Source organism: Oncorhynchus clarkii, chromosome 3 (assembly GCF_045791955.1).
Source record: "Oncorhynchus clarkii lewisi isolate Uvic-CL-2024 chromosome 3, UVic_Ocla_1.0, whole genome shotgun sequence".
NCBI classification, from domain to species: Eukaryota; Metazoa; Chordata; class Actinopteri; order Salmoniformes; family Salmonidae; genus Oncorhynchus; species Oncorhynchus clarkii.
The window spans coordinates 52,410,377-52,434,477 of NC_092149.1; the positions used below are offsets into that span (position 1 = coordinate 52,410,377).

General features: G+C 42.2%; 2 protein-coding genes across 5 annotated transcripts in view; both read left to right on the forward strand.

The window, feature by feature from the left end:
- LOC139397297 (plakophilin-4-like) overlaps nucleotides 1-7,045 on the forward strand; it is a 113,508-nt gene extending 106,463 nt beyond the window's left edge. For 3 of the 4 annotated variants that reach the window (XM_071144092.1, XM_071144093.1, XM_071144094.1), the window contains 6 exons: nucleotides 236-428; nucleotides 813-897; nucleotides 4,027-4,144; nucleotides 4,374-4,505; nucleotides 5,290-5,363; nucleotides 6,103-7,045. In XM_071144092.1, the coding sequence (XP_071000193.1) occupies nucleotides 236-428; nucleotides 813-897; nucleotides 4,027-4,144; nucleotides 4,374-4,505; nucleotides 5,290-5,363; nucleotides 6,103-6,357 (857 nt within the window). In that variant the 3' untranslated portion in view covers nucleotides 6,358-7,045. The remainder of the gene's footprint in view (nucleotides 1-235; nucleotides 429-812; nucleotides 898-4,026; nucleotides 4,145-4,373; nucleotides 4,506-5,289; nucleotides 5,364-6,102) is intronic. The other variant, XM_071144095.1, reaches the window with a different exon arrangement.
- Nucleotides 7,046-7,753: 708 nt separating this feature from the next.
- LOC139397340 (death-associated protein-like 1 homolog) lies at nucleotides 7,754-10,465 on the forward strand. Its single transcript, XM_071144099.1, has 4 exons — nucleotides 7,754-8,145; nucleotides 9,249-9,348; nucleotides 9,545-9,608; nucleotides 9,837-10,465. The coding sequence occupies exons 1-4, from the start codon at nucleotides 8,079-8,081 to the stop codon at nucleotides 9,960-9,962; spliced, it is 357 nt and encodes a 118-aa protein (XP_071000200.1). The 5' UTR covers nucleotides 7,754-8,078; the 3' UTR covers nucleotides 9,963-10,465.
- Nucleotides 10,466-24,101: the final 13,636 nt, after the last annotated feature.

Consider the following 24,101-nt stretch of genomic DNA (forward strand, 5'->3'; position numbering starts at 1 on the left):
GTTTCCGTTTGTCTGTTTCTCTCTCTGTGGCGTTTTAGTTGACGGTGTAGCTATCATTTATTTGCAGCAAAAAAATTTATAATAGAACATAATGTATGTGATGGTGAGGATGACAGAATCAGCTTATAAAGAAACCTTGCCATAATCTAGATGGTCAATTTATAACGGAAGTTACAAGTACAGTTCATACATAAGCAGTACTTTCTCCCTCCCTCCCTCCCTCCCTCCCTCCCAGGGAAGTATGCGATGAGGGACCTGGTGAACCGTCTCCCTGGGGGCGACACCACCCTGCTCTCTGACGAGACGGTGGCGGCCATCTGCTGCACCCTGCACGAGGTCACCAGCAAGAACATGGAGAACGCCAAGGCACTGGCCGACACGGGCGGCATCGAAAAGCTGTTCAACATCACCAAGGGCAGGGGAGAGAGGTAAGGGAAAGGGGGAGGCTGCCTTCGGCTGCCTGTAAGACAGAGTCTGCATTGCGTCCTAAATGGCATTCTCTTTATAGTGCATTACTTTTGATCAGAGTATTATGGGAAGGGGGAAAAAAAACATACAAGGAACAGAGGGTCTGGTCAAACGTAGTGCATTATACTCTATGCGGAATAGGGTGTCATTTGGGATGCACATGGAGAATCTAAGAAGAGACATGCACACCTCAGAATGATCTAAGGCGAGATTCTCGAGGACGGTTGAGAGTAGACACGTTTTTCTACCACAGAAACATGCAATATGTCATGTATTTGCCACCGATTCCTAAGAGGCCGTGGTCCTAAATTCTCAGTGGTAATGTGTCTCTCTGTCCCTAAAAGGTACTCCATGAAGGTGGTGAAAGCTGCCGCTCAGGTCCTCAACACACTCTGGCAGTACAGAGACCTGAGAACTATCTATAAGAAGGTAAGAGAAGGACCAGGGTTGGGATGAGGAGGCCACCTACAGTAGGGATACGTCTCAATGATCTCTCCTTCCTGCCAAAGTGTGCACATCAGACTGTTAAATAGCCATCACTAACTGGCCTCTACCCAGTACCCTGCCCTGAACTTGGTCACTGTCACTATCCAGCTACCACCCGGTTACTGAACCCTGCACCTTAGAGGATGCTGCCCTGTGTACAGTTGAAGTCGGAAGTTTACATACACCTCAGCCAAATACATTTAAAATCTGTTTTTCACAATTCAGGAATTGTTTAATCCTAGTAAAAATTCCCTGTCTTAGGTCACTTAGGATCACCACTTTATTTTAAGAATGTGAAGTATCAGAATAATAGTAGAGAGAATGATCTATTTCAGCTTTTATTTCTTTCATCACATTCCCAGTGGGTCAGAAGTTTACATACACTCAATTAGTATTTGGTAGCATTGTCTTTAAATTGTTTAACTTGGGTCAAACATGTCAGGTAGCCTTCCACAAGCTTCCTACAGTAAGTTGGGTGAATTTTGGCCCATTCCTCCTGACAGAGCTAGTGTAACCGTGTCAGGTTTGTGGGCCTCCTTGCTCACACACTTTTTTAGCTCTGCCCTCAAATTTTCTATAGGATTGAGGTCAGGGCTATGTGATGGACACTCCAATACCTTGACTGACAATTTTAGAAGAATGTTGGGGTCATTGTCAATTTGAAAGACCCATTTGCGACCAAGCTTGAACTTCCTGACTGATGTCTTGAGATGTTGCTTCAATATTTCCACACAATTTTCCTGCCTCATGATGCCATCTATTTTGCGAAGTGCACCAGTCCCTCCTGCAGCGAAGCACCCCACAACATGCTGCCATCCCCGTGTTTCAAGGTTGGGATGGTGTTCTTCGGTTTGCAAGCCCCCCCTTTCCTTCAAACATAACGATGGTCAATCATTTCTATTTTTGTTTCATCAGACCAGAGGACATTTCTCCAAAAAGTATGATTTTGTTCCCATGTGCAGTTGCAAACCTTAATCTGTGTTTTTTATGGCGGTTTTGGAGCAGTGGCTTCTTCCTTGCTGAGTGGCCTTTTCAGGTTATGTTGATATAGGACTTTTGCACCTGTTTCCTCCAGCATCTTCACAGGGTCCTTTGCTGTTTTTCTGGGATTGATTTGCACTTTTCTCACCAAAGCACGTTCATCTCTAGGAGACAGAACGTGTCTCCTTCCTGAGCGGTATGACGTCTGTGTGGTCCCATGGTGTTTATACTTGCGTACTATTGTTTGTACAGACGAACGTGGTACCTTCAGGTGTTTGGAAATTGTTCCCAAGGATGAACCAGACTTGTGGAGGTCTACAGTTCTTCTTTCTGAGGTCTTTGCTGAATTCTTTTGATTTTCCCATGATGTCAAGCAAAGAGGCACTGAGTTTGAAGGTAGGCCTTGAAATACACCCACCGTCAATTAGCCTATCAGAAGCTTTTAAAGCCATGACATCATTTTCTGGAATTTTCCAAGCTGTTTAAAGGCACAGCCAACTTAGTGTATGTAAACTTCTGACCCACTGGAATTGTGATACTGTGAATTATAAGTGAAAAAGTCTCTCTGTAAACAATTGTTGGAAAAATTACTTGTGTCATGCACAAAGTAGATGAACTAACCGACTTGCCAAAACTATAGTTTGTAAACAAGGAATGTGTGGAATGGTTGAAAAACGAGTTTTAATGACTCCAACCTAAGTGTATGTAAACTTCCGACTTCAACTGTACATAGACATGGAACACTGGTCACTTTAATAATGTTTACATTACATTTCATGTGTATAATACTGTATTCTAGTCAATGCCATCCTATTCCACCCTTGCTGTACATATACTATTCTATCCTACGTATTCTACAGAAATACTACATATTCTATTCACATACTGTCCATAATGTCTATACTTCCAATCACAGTATACAGTGCATTCGGAAAGTTTTCAGACCCATTCGTACCCTTTTTCCACATTTTGTTAAGTTACCGCCTTGTTCTAAAATTGATTACGTTAACATTTTTCCTCATTAATCTACGCACAATACCCCATAATGTTTTTGTTTTTTAAAATGTACATTTTAAATAAATATTCAGACCTTTTACTCAGTACTTTGTTGAAGCACCTCTGGCAGCGATTACATCCTCAAGTCTTCTTGAGTATGACGCTACAAGCTTGGCACACCTGTATTTGGAGGGTTTCTCATTCTTCTCTGCAGATCCTCAAGCTCTGTCAGGTTGGATAGGGAGTGTTGCTGCACAGCTATTTTCAGGTCGTTCCAGAGATGTTTGATTGGGTTCAAGTCTGGCTGGGCCACTCAAGGACATTCAGAGACTTGTCCTGAAGCCACCCCTGCGTTGTCTTGGCTGTGTGCTTAGCGTCGTTGTCCTGTTGAAGGTGAACCTTCAGTCTGAGGTCTTGAGCACTCTGGAGCAGGTTTTCATCAAGAATCTCTCTGTACTGCTCTGTTCATCTTTCCCTCGATCCTGACTAGTCTCCCAGTCCCTACCGCTGGAAATCATCCCCACAGCATGATGCTGCCACCACCATGCTTCACGTAGGGATGGTGCCAGGTTTCCTCCAGTTGGCATTCAGGCAAAAGAGTTCAATCTTGGTTTCATCAGACCAGAGAATCTTGTTTCTCATGGTCTGAGAGTCCTTTAGGTGCCTTTTGGCAAACTCCAAGTGGGCTGTCGGGTGCCTTTTACTGAGAAGTGGCTTTCGTCTGGCCACTCATCTTAATATTTCTGTATTTCTTGATTCCATTCTTTTACTTTTAGATGTGTGTATTGTTGTGAATTGTTAGATATTATTGCACTGTTGGAGCTTGGAACACAAGCATTTCACTACACCCACAATACCATCTGTTAAATATGTGAATGCAACCATTACATTTCTATTTGATTTGTTCACTTCCCTTCATTTAAAGGAAATTACTGGTGTAAGAAATATGAGTAAACTTCCATTAGCCCAATGCTTTTAGGTTTGTCGGATGTAGTGAAGGAGTGTACACTTCAGGAGAAAGGAAATATGATTGTGACGCACCCCAGGTCTCTGTGGCTCATACTAACACTGTTTCCTTTCTCTGCTGGTCTTCAGGATGGATGGAACCAACACCACTTCATTACGCCCGTGTCTACTCTAGAGCGCGACAGATTCAAGTCTCAGCCCACCCTCCCTACCAGCACCATACAGATGTCACCGGTCAACCAGTCAGGTCAGCCTAGCTACGCAGACGATCAATCACCTAAGGCTACGTCCCAAATGGCAATCTATTCCCTAGGGGGCCTAGTGCACTACTTTTGACCAGGGCCCACAGGGCTCTTTTCAAAAGTAATGCACTAGATTGGAAATGAGGAGCCGTTGGACATAGCCCTAGATAAGGACACAAATGCGTTTCAATTCAACGTTTCGTTGTTTTGACCTCCATGTTGTGTTCCCCACAGCTGGCAGTGCAACCTCCTCTCCTGCAATGCTGGGAATCAAAGAACACCGTTCTGATTATCACAGGGCACAGTCAACTATGCAATTTTATAAAAACCAAGGGGACAACAATGTACATAAATACCAATATACAGGTAAACAATGAGCATAGAGAATTATCACACAAAAATCGCCCATAAAAACACAGCGTATCGGTTGAGATGTTGGAATTTGATTGAAAACTTATCAGCCATGTGCACCAGACCGTGATCAAAGTATCCCCTAGGGCCTTTCTGCCTCTATGTAGGGCGTAATCCATCTCACCACTCCCAGGAATCCCATTCCATGCCCCCTCGCCCCTAGCACTCCCCTAGATCTCCCCCAGCTCTCCACTAGCTATCCCCTACCTCCCTGTTTCTTATCATCCTTATTGGGAGCTGGAGGCTCTTAGACGGTCGGTAGTTCAAAAGAGCACTTGAGCCTCTTTGTTGCGTTTAAGTGGGTCTGCTGAGCAATATAGTGGCTGATCCGCCTGCATTGTGAGCAACTCGGCTCAGCAGCCACTACAAAGCGGCCATTGTTAGTTGCCCTGAGGAAGAGTAGGGCTACTTCCCAAATGGCACCCTATTCCCTATATAGTGCACTACTTTTGACCAGAGCCCTGGTCTAGAGTAGTGCACTATATATGGAAAAAGGGTGCCATTTGGGAAGTAGCCCTACTCTTCCTCAGGGCAACTAACAATGGCCACTGCCACATGGTGGGCCCTCAATGGGGTGCTGAGACGGCAGAGTAAACAGAGCTGGGGAAGCTGCAGCCTCCCTGCCTAACCTTCTGCCTGGCTACCCAGCAACACTCCCTGGAGTAATATTGCACGGTAACAACGTTTATGTTCATGGCAATTTTTAGTTATACCATTATCTTGTTAATTTCTCTTCCAGGGTCTGGAAAGCCGTCACCATATTATGTCGGGTCCTACTCCTCACCGACAAGAGAGGACCCCAGAAGAGCACAGGTAAATTCAATACAGACTCTAAATCAATCCCTTCTGGTCGAACATCCCCATCTTTCCCTGCGCTATCAACTTGGCCGGTGCAGGCGGCTGGTTCGCTCCGCTACACTAATGGAAGGAGACTGACACATATTACAGTGTGGGTGAATGAGAGAGTTGGGAGACGTCCAACACATCAGTCATTGTGTGAGCGAGAGTGAATGTGGCTGCTGTAATAGGGATGGGCTGGGCGGCAGTGGGTGCGTCTCAGGCACCTGTCACAGTGTGGACACATCCCTGTGTACCCACTCGGATAACACCCAAGAGGAGGGATCTTTGTGCCCTCCTCTCCTCCCTCTACCCGTCTCTGACTAGACAGGAAATAGACGGTCAGGATATTACACCCAAAGGAGGCTAGTGAAGGAAGGACGTCTCATAATAACGGAAAGGATGGAGTTAATGGAATGGTTTCAAACGCACGGAAACCATTTCTTTGATGTTTGATAACATTCCATTCATTATTTTCCGGCCATTACTTGGAGCCTGTCCTCCGATTTTAAAGAGCCACCGGCCACCACTCATTACAACCAACTTTGTTCAGCTAGACAGCCACACAGTGTGAATTTTGATACACAAAGTTGTAATACGTTTGAATCAACAAACTATTTTCTCATCCTTTTCTCCCATCGGACAGTTGAAAGTAGATATTTTCCTGTATTTGACATAGACCGATCTGATTGTGTTGCTTCTCTCGTCTCCACAGCAGCAGATGTACTACACTGAGGAGCCGAGCAGGCGGAACTACGACACCTACAGAATGTACCTGCAGTCTCCACACGGCTATGATGACCCCTACGTGGAGGAAGTGGTCAGCTTCCCCCCCACGGCAGACTATAGCTCTAAGTCGCACGGTCACGGACTCAAATCCACCACGAACTACGTGGACTTTTACTCTACCACCCGGAGGCCTTCCTACAGGGCGGATCAGTACCCAGGTTCGCCAGATTCCTGGGTATAGGGACTCCATCTTGGAATCCCCGACCGATGAACTCTTGAACTTTTACTTGTGTGTGTGTGTTTTTGAAAATGTGGATCTGAATGTGGAGATCGACGCGATGGCAGATGGCAGATGGAGAAATGGAATGTTAACCAAAGAAAGAAGGAAACCAAGGAATGTGTTTTTTTTATTTTTAAAGAAGAGCAGTGGGTGTGTTCGGGGCGGGCGGCACTGGACATTATCGTGAGTGGTGTCCTGCTCTGTCTAGATGTTACTTTTTCTTTTGGAAACCTGTAGCTGTGGTAGCATGGTGAAGGTGTGGGTTATGTGACGAAAGGTTTGCGGTAAAGAGTCAGAAGGGGGAATGTGTATGTTCGTAGGCAAAAATGGATCATGAACTCATATCTGTAAAAAAAAAATGTGTTGTAACCTAAAGATGTTAGTTTGTACAGAGGGATCAAATTGTATTTGTTCTTAATGTTGAGATTGTGTATGCCATGGAGTCTTGTACATTTCCTTCATTTTATTGTAAATACAGAAAAAATGCCACCTGGTTTACGTTCATCAGCACTGGTAAAAGAGGTGTGCCATGTCAAATCTATATTATAGATCTATAAATATATGAAGAAATAAAGGGATGAGGGAAAAGATGGCATCATAACACAAACATGCAACGATAATAAAAGTTCACTTTTGTTTTTTAAATGAATTGTGTAATTGCAGACATTTTTGTGACTTTGAAAGATATTCTCTTTATTTTTCCATTCTCTGTCTTGGATCTTTCATCGATAGTTTTCTGACATTTTCTGTGCACAACAACCAACAGAAATAAATGTAAACATTTGGTCCATGAAGAGCTCTACAACTCCTCCCTATGCTTCCTCATCCTCTCCTCTTTGCACACATCCAATTATTTCAGTAGAAAAAGAAGACAACGAAACGTCCCTAATAAAATGGCACCCTATTCTTTACATAGGTCTCTGGTCAAATGTAGTGCACTATATAAAGAATAGGGTGTCATTTGGGACAGACACCAACATGATAGAATGACCAGACACTCAGCATTTTCTTCGTCATATTTCATAAACAGACTAAAGACCTTTCCAGATACACTTATGAAAGTTGTTAGAAGTGACAAAAAGACAGATAGTGGAGGCATCGTTTTTTTTTTCAGGACATCAAGTTAGTTTTATTTTCAAAATGTTTTAAAAAATTTATTACATAAATATCACGCATTTATCACTAAGATAAATGAGAGATGAGTTAATGAAAATATCTCTAGCCCCTCCCTGTACGCGTGGTCCTTCGTAATGTACAGATCTTTAAACAGTCAGATAGTGATGTGTAAATTCACACTACCATCACCATATTGCTTCCGTCTATTCCGTTGAAATTCAGATCTGAAAACAAAAGGGGCGTGGCTGGAAGTTGTTTTTGAACTAGGCAATGGTGTCGAATAAATGACATAATTGGTAGATAAGAAGTAGGATTAGATCATGAACATCCTCAATGAGCACCATGCACACGAATGCGCCGATCTATACACTGAATGGATAGAACATGCAAATTGTTGAAACTGTTCACTCCATAGTTCTGGTTCACTCATGTGGAATACATGAGTCTGCTGCAGCCTCATGCTGCTGATGCTCGCTTCCTGCGTAAACTAAGTCATTTGCCTTTCAGCAGTATAAAGTGGGCGTTGTAGTACTTTGTGTGCCGTTATTGTTGTTCAGAAGTCGAGAATGGTGCAACTATCTAAATCTGGAGTGAGAGAGAGTCCTGAATTGAAGGCTGGCCATCCTCCAGCAGGTATGGTGGTGACTTGTTCATATTAATTCGTAATTTGCATCAAGTTGTGCATATTTTCTTTGTCCAAAAATGTGTTCGATGTAATGTCTGGTTTGCTTTTTCGAGGTGGTAAGTGTGGTTTACATTCAGTGCATTTACAATAAAGGCCTGATCTTGTTGTCGCATGCAAACATTGTTACAATCTTGTAAAAACATTGGTTGGCGACAATGTTGGAACGCACGCTCAAACCTCAAGTGCGTAGGTGGTAAACGAGTTACATCTAAAGTAGTTCTAAATGCCCCCATTACTGCTACTATGATGTTTTTTTTCCGTTACGATGCGTGATGAAAATTGCATCGGTGCATAGCTTATTGTGCAAACATGGTACATTCTGTGCTCTAAGCTGCACCCAAGGGACAGGCCAACACTGTTCATATAGTTAAGTGAATATCCCCTGCAGATTTGTGCTTATGTATGGGGATTTTGAGTCCAAATACTCAAACTATTATTAAAATGCTAATTGACGGGATGTTTGCATGTCCACATATCTGTGGTTTTTGGACCTGGCCCACGAGATGCCTATTGCATACTGGTGTGACGTGCAGATGTCCCAGAAAATACATTCTGGGGCCATAGGTGTCTCTGAGTAGGAGTGATTTTTGGATCAGTTTTGCCCTGCTTGATACCGGTCCCTCAAAGAGATTCTTTGCACAGTACAAATGTAATTATTTCTGAGTTGCACGTTGTTTGGGGGCATTCTAGAACATCAAAGCGCTTTTTGCTTTGACAGGATGTGGGTAAAGTAGACTCTTTTGATTAAACCTGCCTATAGCAAGTCAGAGGAAAATAAACAACAATGCTGAACTCTCTTCTCACGGCCAACTTTCTTCTTCCAACACTGACTCCCAAAGTCTCATTGTATAATGGCAAAATTCCAAGACATTATAACCTGAAGTTGTTTAGTTTTGTCTTACAGTAACGCTGAATAGTTTTAACTCCTTCATGACCAAGTTCAGGAAGTTGTATAACTTTCCAAATTGCATTAAATTCTGGATTTGCAAAGAATGAGTATGTCATTAATATATTTTCACCTATTTTAAACGGATCCACTCTGGCACCACAGTGAAGGCTGGGGGGAAACGAGTGGTCAAGAAAAGCTGTGAGGAGAGTCATGCCACCCACCATGTGAACCCAGAGAGGGAACACAAAGTTCCCAAACCCAGGTACAGTTCAGTTAGCCCCTCCCTGTTTTAGTCTTTTATTCTATTTGGTGCCAAATGACAGCGACCCAATACTCCCAAATACAGGGTCTCGTCATTTACAGAGCTCGGCTTGTGCTCAAATGTTTTTAACATTGAGAGTGCGTCAGGAAAACCCTTAAATGCAATGTTTGTCGTTAAACATGTAATACTGTTCTAGATCTGCAGCCACCTCCAGCAGAATGCAGCAAATCAGTGTCTTGATGTCAGGAACACTTGACAAGGTAAGGATATCTGACTTATAATGATGGCTGCATCAGTCCCACAAGGGTTGGCCAAAAAGCAGGTTTAGATGGGGGGGAGGGTGTGTGTGTGTGTGTCTTCATTCGTAATGATCATGCAAGTCTAAACACTTTACTCGTAGCCTAGCTTCTTCAGATTGGCATAGTAAAATGGTCTCCTCTGGATTGCTTGGTAAGCCATGATTTTATGAGATGTCCTCATTGTTTCAGTTGGGACATGACTTCCCAGAGACCCCAGTAAGTGTGAAGCACAGCAGACTCAGACCTGCTATGGAGAAGGCACACTCGCCAGCTTTCAAGTCCAGCTTCTGCATCCAGCAACCCAAAAAGTTCTGAAGCAGCGTGTTGAAGTTGCCCGAGGGGAAACGTGAAGTCGTCTGTGAAAGACCAACAGGATGTGTTAGTTATATGCATGAGGGGACCGGACCGACATGAGATATCAGAAAATACTTTAATGTTTAACTTTCTTGATTTAATGTAGAATCAATTTGGCTTTTAATTAGTTGCAATTTGTGACTTTGCTACTTTTAGGTGAGAAAGTGGAGCTTTGGAGGGATATAGTGGGTTTTCAGCTTATTCCAAACCAGCACTTACTGTGCCTTAAAAATTTTTTTTTATGAATGAGATATCCTGTGAACTAAAGGCACACATGGTGGGCATTTTTGAAATGGTATGTTGCATAAGTGGGTAAAAGCTGGATGACTGACTTTTGTCATTGAATGTTTTCATAGTGAGAAGCTTGAATAAAAAAAAAAACTGCATGGCATTAAACATTTTGTATTTTGTTGTTTTATGGTTACTTCTAGATTCCCATGATTAAATAAAATGCAATTAATGAATTGTGTTGCTTTTTCATACTGCAAATTTTGTAATGACCAGAGGGTGGTGACAACTAACTCCTGTTAGCTTGAAGGAGATGGAATTTTTTTGTTGCTTTTTTAAAAGCTTTATCATGGATGTTTAACACCTAGGCAAACCAGGGTCTTTGAGTCCATTTCCCCTATCATTATGAGGTATGTTCTGACTTGCTTGTCTATTATATTGATGGGAACTGCTCTTCCACATGCATATTGTACATCACTATCTACGCCATTTCATAATTATAATACTATGCAGTATTTCCTGAGAGTGAAACGTACTGTGGCATGTCTCAGTACGTCTCTGCCAGCAGTATGCCAGTGTCCTGGTGTTTCCACAGAAACTAACCCACAGCAGAGTGTCTTTGAACTCTGCCTCTTTTGGGGGGGGGGGGGGGGGGGGGAGTTCTCTGCATGTGTTGACATCTCTTATAGAGCCCTCACAAAAGATCCCCTGTTGTGAGGATGAACCCAGCCAAGTGCTGAATTGAGTGAGTACTTCTGCCAGAGCCAACACTATCTGGGGACACTTTGTCTGACAAACCTGAGTAGTGCCCCACTCATCACAAATGTTCATTTTGGGATTCACTTTTCAGGCTCCTAGCTTATTTCATCTTCTGTTGCCTGTCTTTGTGGCAAAGAAGTCAGTGCCAGTAAAAGCCTTTTATGGCACACTGGGAAATACTAGGCCATACTAACCTGCTATTTTGCAAGAGGCGGTAGCCAGTAGTAGCATAACGCAGGAAACAAATGTTTTACAACAATTGGCAGTCTTCGCCGGATTCTATTCCAGCAGCTGGTGAGGTTGGACAGAATATGCGAAGGCACTCGCTTTGTTCTCTCCTTCAGCCTATGAGGCTTTTTGATCCGTTGGGATACGGGCTAGTTACCTGTGCATTCATAACAAGGAGACTGGAGGATAGATATCATATTAATAACATTGAGATACCATGCAGACCTAAAGCTCTGTGGTGCTCAATGTTCACTCAAGCCTTTGGTACCATCTGTGTATGTAATTCTGAGGCCTCAGTCTCTAGCTGAGGGATGGAGTGGTTGATGGTCTGCTGAGCTGCAGACAGACGGTGCATTTCCCTGGCAATGACTTCCCAGCCATCTGACAGGGTTGATTGCTTCTATGACATCTGCTGTACTGCTGAGAAAACACGAGTCCAACAATAACCCTGCCTCACACAGGGGAGGAGTTGAGAGATGTAACCAAAATATGTGCTGTTTCTTAATCATATTCTGTTATATTTTAATAAAACATTTCTGTTCAAGAAAATAATTATAGGAATGACATTGTTATAAACAATATGAAAACCAATGCCTAATATAACTTCTAGTATCCATTGTGGTGTACAGGCTACTTCTGTGGTTGTTTGTCCTTGTATATTCTACTTAAGTTTTTACACCAGGATGGGCCACGTGTATGGGTGTGACAAGGAAGTGGGAATACATTCTTTTGTTTGTATTTAACCTTTATTTAACAAGGCAAGTCCGTTAAGAACAAATTATTATTTACAATAATGCTGCTGGGCCAATTGTGCACCGCCCTATGGGACTTCCAATCACAGCCGGATGTGATGCAGCCTGGATTCGAACCAGGGTGTCTGTAGTGACGCCTCTTGCAATGAGATGCAGTGCCTTAGACTAATGTGCCACTCGGGAGCTTCCACATAATTTTTTTTTATTTTTAAATTGCACATTTTTTTTTATTTCAGACCGGTCACTTCCGTCCTGAAAATTGAAAATACTTGAAAAAACAGTTGATTGAGATAGCAGTTTGTGCCTCACGGTGTCGCCATACACCTGACTATAATGTTATAAAAAGCAAGCCTAAAGCACTTGTAATTTACTTCACATTAAATATCACTCAATGAAACACTAATCCACCAATCTTCGTTCAGCAAGTCATTTTACACCACAAAAATACGTTTCGCAAATGTAATGTCTGTCGGCCTACATAGAATAAATGTAACAACAACAAAACAACAGCAAAAGGCTTTGTTAATGCGCATCACTACTGTACTTTGATTAAATACGATTATGCACTTTAGGCATGCACTATGCATGGTGGTCTGCATGGTTACCAGTATCGTGCACTGCAGTCGATGCGCAGTTGCGCGCACGACCTAGGTTATAAATGACCTCATGGAGAGAGGGAGGAGCTCGCGCAGTACCTTTGGTCCATCAGAGGATTCATGTGGAGTTAAGCCGTTGGAAAACTTTTCCTACTGAGATATCCATGACATTTCCCAGGTAAATATTTTGACTCAAGTTCAGTGTGTTCGTCTTTAGAGAAACTATCAAGTACAGCGTGGACTGTGTTTAGTTAGGTTTGAGGAGAGAAAGTAGACTAACTTAGCGAGCTATATGGAGAGTTTAGTTTCGGCTTTTCTCAGGCTGTCTAGTGGAGGAAGAGTTAGCAAGGAGGATGAATACGTTGGAAACGTGTTTGACTGGAAGCGCTGTGAGTTCACATTGAAGAAAGAAACATAGCGTTAAATAAACATGTCTATTGCTATTATGCGGGAAGTGTGTTTAATAGTGAGCGATAGGGCCTCACTTTAAAATCAATGATTTGTTGAGCAAAGTGTGAGGGGGGGTTCTTGTGAAAGTGCGCTCGTTGACAGCTCGAGCTTTAAGTCAAGCTGTTAAGTCTTAACTAAAATCTTTAGACATTTCTATTGAGTCCAACCATAGCTTAAACGTATGTTCAAAAACGTTAGCTGTGCAACTTGTCAGGTTTTGTCGCTGTTATCAGGCCACTCAGAACCTTTCTGAACTAAATCCGGTTGGCTTTATTTGATTTTATAGTCTCACGCTGAAATTGCCGCTCATTTTGGCGTGCTTGGGAAATGTGTAAACTGTCAGCAATGCATTCCTACAATAGACAAAAAAAAACAACAACAGCTGTTGGCTTTGCTACTACTAGGAATAACATGGTAATGGTATAGTAAGTAACACGTTAGTTACACACAACGACAACCATTATTTGACCAGATACCAATTCATTTAAGTACAGTATAGACGAATTATATATTTTTTTAATGTAAAACACCACACACTGTGTACCATAGTAACTAGAATAACAGGTATCCCACCCCTTTTTAACCCTATCCTCAAAACCTTCCATTTTACCATACTGTTATTGTGTTGTTACACCTCTATAATAAAACCAAGTAGGTTTATGTGGTGTATTCCCGTGTTTATTGTGAGAAACTAACTTGTTACCATACCATTAAAAATGCTATTGCACTTCATTATATTCTGTAATGTTAAGTGCTAAAATAATATCCTGTTTTTAATGGATCAGAAATTGTTTATTACATAGTAATGTGGTCTTGTTTGATGCTTGAAATGTATATGAGGTGGTGGTTTTGAAGTCTTCGGTTACAAGAGCCTCATCTCGGGAGTTGATCAAATTTAATTCATAAACAGCGCAAGGCTTGACGCACTACGAAGAGCTGCTGGCAAAATGCACGCAAGTGCTGTTTGAATGAATGTTTACATGCCTGCTTCTGCCTACCACCGCTCAGTCAGATACTCAGATACTTGTATGCTTGTATGCTCAGTCAGATTATATGCAACGCAGGACACGCTAGATAATATCTAGTAGTATCATCAACCATGTGTAGTTAACTAGTGATTACGATTGATTGTTTTTTATAAGATAAGTTTAATGCTAGCTAGCAACTTACGTTGGCTTACTGCATTTGCGTAACAGGCAAGTCTCCTTGTGGAGTGCAACGAGAGAGGCAGGTCGTTATTGCGTTGGACTAGTTAACTGTAAGGTTGCAAGATTGGATCCCCCTAGCTGACAAGGTGAAAATCTGTCGTTCTGCACCTGAACAAGGCAATTAACCCACCGTTCCTAGGCCGCCATTGAAAATAAGAATATGTTTTTAACTGACTTGCCCAGTTAAATAAAGGTATACATATTTTTTTTTTAATCGGCAAATCGGTGCCCAAAAATACAGATTTCCGATTGTTATGAAAACTTGAAATCAGCCATAATTAATCGGCCATTCCGATTAATCGGTCGACCTCTAGTCAAGACCCAACCCATATGCAGTATACTTGCTCACCCTTGGTTTGAGTCATGTTGAAGTAAGTTTGTTCTGTGTTTACATAAGACACTTCCTTGCTTTTTGGAACTCATGTAAACCTCAGATGCTTTAAAAAGTTATTGTAGTCCTTTCTGAAACGTTCTTCATGCTTAAAGGTCCGTTTCCATTTTGATGAAAAGGGGCAGATTAATTGAATGAACATAGCATGTCCTCACTGAACTTTGTGATGGTAGGCTACCTGGAAAGTGCTTTGAGTCTGACACAAAGTTCAGATGAATTCAAGCCATTTGGTTGTTGTGACCTTCTTAGTCACTACAGTTCAGTTGACCTTACATATGATAAGATAAAAGCTTGTCTCTTCTCTATTAAACATTTCTATATCCATAACTTTCAGAGTTAACCTATTATCCATTTCACAATCATGACATCAAAGCTTAAAAATATTTCCAGCTCCACAACAGGTGACTGACTGCAGCTGACAAGTGCTTGCTTGTGATGACTGGACTGAAGTGTGCACTGTCATAATAGTTTATCTGAAGAAAACAAATGTCATAAGTCATTTGCAAAGTTACTGTATGTAGCCTTTAAAGTGCCGAGGAGGTCTGTAGTCACAGTAGAGAACCTGGTTCCCATGGTTCATAGCCAGTTACCCAGTAACAAGGGAGTGGAACCAAGGAGACAATTTGGGGGTGAGGAGACAGTCAATGGACCCACTGACCTGACAGTGTTCAGGCCAGGATGTCCAAACACTGTCCACATTATGTAGCAAATTATTCTACCACATTATGTGGCACATTATTCCAGTAAGAAGCAGCAATATTGAATGTCTACTGACATGAAGAGTTTAATTGGGTTTAAAGGACCCTCATTACCATAAAATTGTTCACCAGAATTGTTTTGTGTCGCAAAAACAGGGAAAGTGTGTGCTGTTTGTTTTCAGAGCTCTCCGTGTGAGTTGGTTTTGTAAAATGAAATGCTATTGGAAGGATTCTCCGTGAACCTGGTTGTGCGCTAATGCCGGTGTAAAGATATGGGTTGACACTAGGGCTGTGATGGTCATGGAATTTTGGTTGACGGTCAGCCAAATGACCATAATAACTGTTATAATAGCACATTTTCTCCTCTCACTGCGAGTGTACCCATGAGTTTACCAGTTAAATTACCAGGGTTGCAGGTTCCAAGCGAGTTCTATTCATTCTATTTCTATATGTGCTGCTGCTGCATTGTGGGGGGTGTTGCCTAGGCAACCGAAGTCTCGTTTGCTACAACACCTTGCTTGTTTCAGCAAGGAGCAACAAAGTTTCATCAAGGTGAGAAGCATCCATGTTACTGCAGAAACAGACTCAAATCAAATCAAATTTTATTGGTCACGTACACATGGTTAGCAGATGTTATTGTGAGTGTAGTGAAATGCTTGAGCCTATATATTTATAAGAATGTATAAATATATGGATGAGCAATTTCAGAGTGGCATAGGCTAAGATGCAATAGATAGTATAGAATACAGTATAAACTGTACATATGAGATGAGTAATGCAAGATATGTAAACATTGTTAAAGTGGCATTATTTAAGTGACTAGTGTTCCATTTATTAAAGTGGCCAATGATTTTAAGTCTGTATATAGGTAGCAGCCTCTCTGTGCTGGTGATGGCTGTTTAACGGTCTGATGGCCTTGAGATAGAAGCTGCAGTCTCTTGGTCCCAGCTTTGATGCACCTGTACTGACCTCGGCATCTAGATGATAGCGGTGTGAACAGGCAGTGGCTCGGATGGTTGTTGTCCTTGATTATCTTTTTGGCCTTCCGGTGACATCAGGTGCTGTAGGTGTCCTGGAGGGCAGGTACAGATGATGCATTGTGCAGACTGCAACACCTCTGGAGAGCCCTGCGGTTGTGGGTGGTGCAGTTGCCGTACCAGGCGGTGATACAGCCCGACAGGATGCTCTCAATTGTAAAAGTTTGTGATGGTTTTAGGTGACAAGCCTGAGGTTGAAGAGGCACTGTCTGTGTGGCTGGACCGTTTCAGTTTGTCAGTGATGTGTACCCCCGAGGAACTTAAAACTTTTCACCTTCTCCACTGCTCTACCGTCGATGTGGATAGGGGGGTTCTCCTTCTGCTGTTTCCTGAAGTCTACGATCATCCCCTTTGTTTTGTTGACGTTGAGTGAGAGGTTATTTTCCTGACACCACATTCCGAGAGTCCTCACCTCCTCCCTGTAGGCTGTCTCGTCGTTGTTGGTAATCAACACTAATACTGTTGTGTCCTCTGCAAACTTAATGATTGAGTTGAAGGCGTGCATGGCCACGCAGTCATGGATGAACAGGGAGTACAGGAGGGGGCTGAGCACGCACCCTTGTGTGGCCCCAGTGTTGTGGATGAGCAAAGTGGAGATGTTGTTTCCAACCTTCACCACCCGGGGGCGGCCCGTCAGGAAGTTCAGGACCCAATTGCACAGGGTGGAGTTGAGATCCAGGGCCTCAAGCTTAATGATGAGCTTGGAAGGTACTGTGGTGTTGAATGCTGAGCTATAGTCAATGAACAGCATTCTTACATAGGCATTCCTCTTGTCCAGATAGGATAGGGCAGTGTGCAGTGTGATGGCGAATTCATCGTCTGTGGACCTATTGGGGTGGTAAACAAATTGAAGTGGGTCTAGGGTGACAGGTAAGGTGGAGGTGATATGATCCTTGACTAGTCTCTCAAAGCACATCATGATGACAGAAGTGAGTGCTACAGGGCGATAGTCATTTAGTTCAGTTACCTTTGTGTTCTTGGGTACAGGAACAATGGTGGCAATTTTGAAGCATGTGGGGACAGCAGACTGGGATAGAGAGAGATTGAATATGTCCGTAAACACACCAGTCAGCTGGTCTGCGCATGCTCTTAGGACGCGGCTAGGCATGCCGTCTGAGCCGGCAGCCTTGAGAGGGTTAACACGTTTAAATGTTTTATTCATGTCGACCAAGGAGAAGGAGAGCCCACAGTCCTTGGTAGCTGGCCGTGTCGGTGGCACTGTTATCCTCAAAGCGGTCAAAGAACGTGTTTACCTTGTCTGGCAGCAAGACGTGGGTGTCCGCAACGTGGCTGGTTTTCCTTTTGTAGTCTGTGATTTTCTGTAAACCCTGCCACATACGTCTCATGTCTGAGCCGTTGAATTGCGACTCCACTTTGTCTCGATATTGACGTTTTGCCTGTTTGCTTGCCTTGCAGAGGGAAAGTCTACTCAGTTTGTATTCTGCCATATTCCCTTCACCTTGCCATGTTTAAATGCGGTGGTTCGTGCTTTCAGTTTTGTGTGAATGCTGCCATCTATCCACAGTTTCTGGTTAGGGTAGGTTTTAATAGTCACAGTTTGTACAGCATCCCCTATACACTTCTTGATAAACTCAGTTACCATTTCTGTGTACACTGTATATATTATTCTCAGAGGCTACCCGGAACATATCCCAGTCCGCCTGCTCAAAACAACCTTAAAGCGTGGATTCCGATTGGTCAGACCAGTGTTGAATAGTCCTTAGCACGGGTGCTTCCTGTTTGAGTTTCTGCCTATAGGAAGGGAGGAGCAAAATGGAGTCGTAGTCAGATTTGCCGAAAGGAGGGCAGGGGAGACCCTTGTATGCATCCCAGAAGTTAGACTAACAATGGTCCAGTGTTTTTCCAGCCTGAGTGCTACAGCCAATATGTTCATAGAATTTAGGTAACCTTTTCCTCAAATTGACTTTGTTAAAATCCCCAGCTACAATAAATGCAGCCTCAGGATCTATGGTTTCCAGTTTGCATAAAGTCCAGTGAAGTTCCTTGAGGGCCGTCGGGGTATCGGCTTGAGGGGGATATACACTGCTGTGACAATAACCGAAGATAATTATCTTGGGAGATAATACGGTCAGCATTTGATTGTGAGTAATTCTAGGTCAGGTGAACAAAAGGACTTGAGTTCCTGTATCAAATCAAATCAAATGTATTTATATAGTCCTACATCAGCTGATATCTCAAAGTGCTGTACAGAAACCCAGCCTAAAACCCCAAACAGCAAGCAATGCAGGTGTAGAAGCACCGTGGCTAGGAAAAACTCCCTAGAAAGGCCAAAACCTAGGAAGAAACCTAGAGAGGAACCAGGCTATGAGGGGTGGCCAGTCCTCTGGCTGTGCCGGGTAGAGATTATAACAGAACATGGCCAAGATGTTCAAATGTTCATAAATGACCAGCATGGTCAAATAATAATAATTACAGTAGTTGTCGAGAGTGCAACAAGTCAGCACCTCGGGACTAAATGTCAGTTGGCTTTTCATAGCCGATCATTGAGAGTATCTCCAGAGAGTTGAAAACAGCAGGTCTGGGACAGGTAGCACGTCCGGTGAACAGGTCAGGGTTCCATAGCCGCAGGCAGAACAGTTGAAACTGGAGCAGCAGCACGGCCAGGTGGACTGGGGACAGCAAGGAGTCATCATGCCGGGTAGTCCTGAGGCATGGTCCTAGGGCTCAGGTCCTCCGAGAGAGAGAAAGGAAGAAAGAGAAAAAGAGAGAATTAGAGTGAGCATACTTAAATTCACACAGGACACCGGATAAGACATGAGAAGTACTCCAGATATAACAGACTGACCCTAGCCCCCCGACACATAAACTACTGCAGCATAAATACTGGAGGCTGAGACAGAAGGGGTCAGGAGACACTGTGGCCCCATCCAATGATACCTCCGGACAGGGCCAGATAGGCAGGATATTACCCCAACCACTTTGCCAAAGCACAGCCCCCACACCACTGATAAGTTGTATGTTGTTACAATTACACCATAAGTCATTAATTATGAAACATACACCCTGCCCTTCTTCTTCTCAGAGAGATGTTTATTCCTGTCGGCGCGATGCACTGAAAATCCAGGTGGCTGTACCGATTCCAACAGCATATCCTGACACAGCCATGTTTCCATGAAACAGAGAATGTTACAATCCATGATGTTTCTCTGGAAAGCAATTCTTGCCCTGATCTTGTCAACTTTGTTATCGAGGGATTGGACATTAGCGAGTAATATACTCGGAAGCGTTGGGGGTGTGCGCGCCTCCTAAGTCTGACTAGACGACCTCTCTAACTCCCTCTCCCCCGGCGGCGTTGTTTTGGGTTGGCCTCTGGGATCAGTTCAAATGCCCTGGGTGGTACGAAGAAATGGTCCGCTTCGAGAAAGTCGTATTCCTGGTCGTAGTGCTGATAAGTTGACACTGCTCTGATATCCCAAAATTTTTCCCAGCTGTATGTAATAACACTTAAGATTTTCTGGGCTAACAATGTAATAAATAATACATGTCCTCACAAATCCCGTCTTCAGTCAACTGTTTAAAAATAAAATAAGTCTTATTATTTTGGTTTTAAACGGTTATTTATTTTCATGACGGTCTTCCTCTATAATCGTGGGTTATACAGTAATTGTGCCAGCCCTAGTTGACACCAATAACAAATGTGGCAGAGGGTTGTCAGTAGAGGTCGACCGATTAATCGGGATGGCCGATTAACTAGGGCCGATTTCAATTTTTCAAAACAATCGGAAATTGGTAATTTTGGACGCCTATTTAAAAAAAAAAAAAAAAGATTTTTTACTACACCTTTATTTCATCTTTATTTAACTAGGCAAGTCAGTTAAGAACACATTCTTATTTTCAATGACAGCCTAGGTGGGTTAACTGCCTTGTTCAGGGGCAGAACGACAGATTTATACCTCGTTACGTCAGGGATTCAATCTTGCAACCTTACGGTTAACTAGTCCAACATCAATCATAATCACTAGTTATAACTACACATGGTTGATGATATTACTAGTTTATCTAGCGTGTCCTGCGTTGCATATAATCGATGCAGTGCGCATTCGTGAAAAAGGACTGTCGTTGCTCCAACGTGTACCTAACCATAAACACCAATGCCTTTCTTAAAATCAATACACAGAAGTGTATATTTTTAAACCTGCATATTCAGCTAAAAGAAATCCAGGTTAGTAGGCAATATTAACCAGGTGAAATTGTCACTTCTCTTGCGTTCATTGCACACAGAGTCAGGGTATATGCAACAGTTTGGGCCTCCTGGCTCAATGCGAACTAATTTGCCAGAATTTTACGTAATTATGACATAACATTGAAGGTTGTGCAATGTAACAGGAATATTTAGACTGATGGATGCCACCTGTTAGATAAAATATGGAACGGTTCCGTATTTCACTGAAAGAATAAACATCTTGTTTTCGAGATGATAGTTTCCTGATTCGACCATATTAATGACCTAAGGCTCGCATTTCTCTGTGTTATTATGTTATAATTAAGTCTATGATTTGATAGAGCAGCATGACTGAGTGATGGTCGGCACCAGCAGGCTCATAAGCATTCATTCAAACAGCACTTTCGTGCATTTTGACAGCAGCTCTGCTGTTTATGACTTCAAGCCTATCAACTCCCGAGATTAGGCTGGTGTAACGATATGATGTGAAATGGCTAGCTATTTAGCGAGGTGCGCGCTAATAGCATTTCAAACGTCACTCGCTCTGAGACTTGGAGTAGTTATTCCCCTTGCTCTGCATGGGTAACGCTGCTTCGAGGGTGGCTGTTGTCGTTGTGTTCCTGGTTCGACCCCCAGGTAGGAGTGAGGAGAGGTACGGAAGCTATACTGTTACACTGGCAATACTAAAGTGCCTATAAGAACATCCAATAGTCAAAGGTATATATGAAATACAAGTGGTATAGAGAGAAATAGTCCTATAAATCCGATAATAACTACAACCTAAAACTTCTTACCTGGGAATTTTGAAGACTCATGTTAAAAGGAACCACCAGCTTTCATATGTTCTCATGTTCTGAGCAAGGAACTTAAACGTTAGCTTTCTTACATGGCACATATTGCACTTTTACTTTCTTCTCCAACACTTTGTTTTTGCAATATGTAAACCAAATTGAACATGTTTCATTATTTTTTTGAGGCTAAATTGATTTTATTGATGTATTATATTAAGGTAAAATAAAAGTGTTCATTCACTGTTGTTGTAATTGTCATTATTACAAATACATTTTAAAAATCGGCCGATCGGCTTTTTTTTGTCCTCCAATAATCGGTATCGGCTTTGAAAAATCATAATTGGTCGACCTCTAGTTGTCAGTCCACCCTCCATAGGCTTGAAGTTGAGTGGGATGTTTTTTTTTGTTTATTTCAAACAGAAAATTAATAATGTGTAATCACACTCCCATCCTCTGTTTGCAAAAGTGGTCTTGTGTTTTATTCAGATTTATTCTACATTTGTATGTGTACAAATACAATGCCATTTTGGGGAAACCCCCTCTTTATCTCTGTAATCTGGTCTCCTTCACCACCAGCAGTTACCATACCAGGTATGTTAGGTGGTTGCTACTTAACCTCTCTGATCTCCCAAACCCGGATCCGGTATCGTGACTACAGCCTCAAGCTCATTACCATAACGCAACGTTAACTATTCATGAAAATCGCAAATGAAATGAAATAAATATGCCATCTCGCAAGCTTAGCCTTTTGTAAACAAAACTGTCATCTCAGATTTTCAAAATATGCTTCTCAACCATAGGAAAACAATAATTTGTGTAACAGTAGCTAGCAAACAAAGGATTTAGCGTTAGCATTAGCGTTAGCATCCAGCACGCAACATTTCAACAAAAACATAAAAGCCTTCAAATAAAATCATTTACCTTTGAAGAACTTCTGATGTTTTCAATGAGGATACTCTCAGTTGGATAGCAGATGCTCAGTTTTTCCAAAAAGATTCTTTGTGTATTAGAAATAGCTCCGTTTTATACATCACATTTGGCTACCAAAAAAACCCCGAAAATTCAGTCCTCAAAACGCGAACTTTTTTCCAAATTAACTCCATAATATCGACTGAAAACATGGCAAACGTTGTTTAGAATCAATCATCAAGGTGTTTTTCACATATCTCTTCATTGATACATCGTTCTTGGACACATGCTTTCTCCCCTGAATCAAATGGTAAAGTAGAAGCAGCTGGCAATTGCGCACCGAATTCGACGCAGGACACCAGGCGGACACTTGGAAAATGTAGTCTCTTATGGTCAATCTTCCAATGATATGCCTACAAATACGTCACAATGCTGCTAAGACCTTGGGCGAACGACAGAAAGTGTAGGCTCATTCCTTGCGCAATCACAGCCATATAAGGAGACAATGGAAAACAGAGCTTCAGAAATTCTGCTAATTCCTGGTTGATGCATCATCTTGGTTTCGCCTGTAGAATGAGTTCTGGGGCACTTACAGACAAAATCTTTGCAGATTCTGAAACTTCAGAGTGTTTTCTTTCCAAAACTGTCAAGAATATGCATAGTCGAGCATCTTTTCGTGACAAAATATCGCGCTTAAAACGGGAACGTTTTTTATCCAAAAATGAAATAGCGCCCCTAGAGATCTAAGAGGTTAAAGACCCCAGGACATTTCCAGTATTAGGCAAGGCTGCCTTCTCGTCTTGTGCACCAGAGGCATGGAATAGTCTACAGTCCATGCTTCATTTAGATATGTGAGTGCCACTGAATTAATTTTAAAATATTGATGGGATACTCTGTTACAGAGAGTAAATGCTTTTTTTAGGCTGGATCATCTTGTTGTATTGTTGTATATTTAATTCTGTAATCTGTTGATTGTCGCTGCCTTCTTGGCCAGGTCTCCATTGAAAAATAGACTGGGTGTAAATGGGTTTTTCCTGGTTAAATAAAGGTACATACATTAAAAAAAAGCCTTCCCAGAAGAGTGGCCAATGATTTTGGAATGAGATCTTCTATGAACAGCTGTCCACATACTTTTGGTCATGTAGTGTAACTAACTATACATTATTATTTGTCTGTCAAAGGATTCTCTCACAGTTAATAATAGGAAGCTAACAATATATCATAATTTCATCCTTGGTTCTTGTTGCTATGATCTGCTCAGTTCAGCTGACAATGGCTAGGTCTAATCTTCAAATTGTACACAGGCTATTACATTCACCAGTATCTAGCCTATAGGGTACAAGGCATTGTGTAATTGCATGTACAATTTCTCAAGGGTTCAAAGCAGTTTGTATGTATCGCTCGCCTTAGCTCTTTTAACACCACCATTTAATTGCCCTGCTTCCCTCTCAGCATCAATTAAAATGTTACAGAATGACAGATGCATATTGAGTTGCCTTGCTAGATTGCTGGAGGATTAGGTTTCTGAACAGGAGAGCAGCTCAGGCAGAGAGAAGAGAGAGAATGTGCAAGCAAACAAAGCTACTGTACGACCCTGTGAAATTTCAGTGACCTCATTAGCTCACTGAGAACATCCAGTTTAGAAACCACAATTATTTGGGTCTGCCAAAAGTTTTATAATTGCACCATTTAATTAACACATTTGACTCAATGAGGCATTCCATCGAACTGACATGGTAATAATTCATTCATGAAAGGACTCTCATAAAAACCCTCAGTGGGCTACAATACTGTATGAGACTCCAAGCCTGTGTTAGTGCAACCAAATGTGTGTGTGTTTTAACTTTACCTCCTGATGAAACAGCTGTTA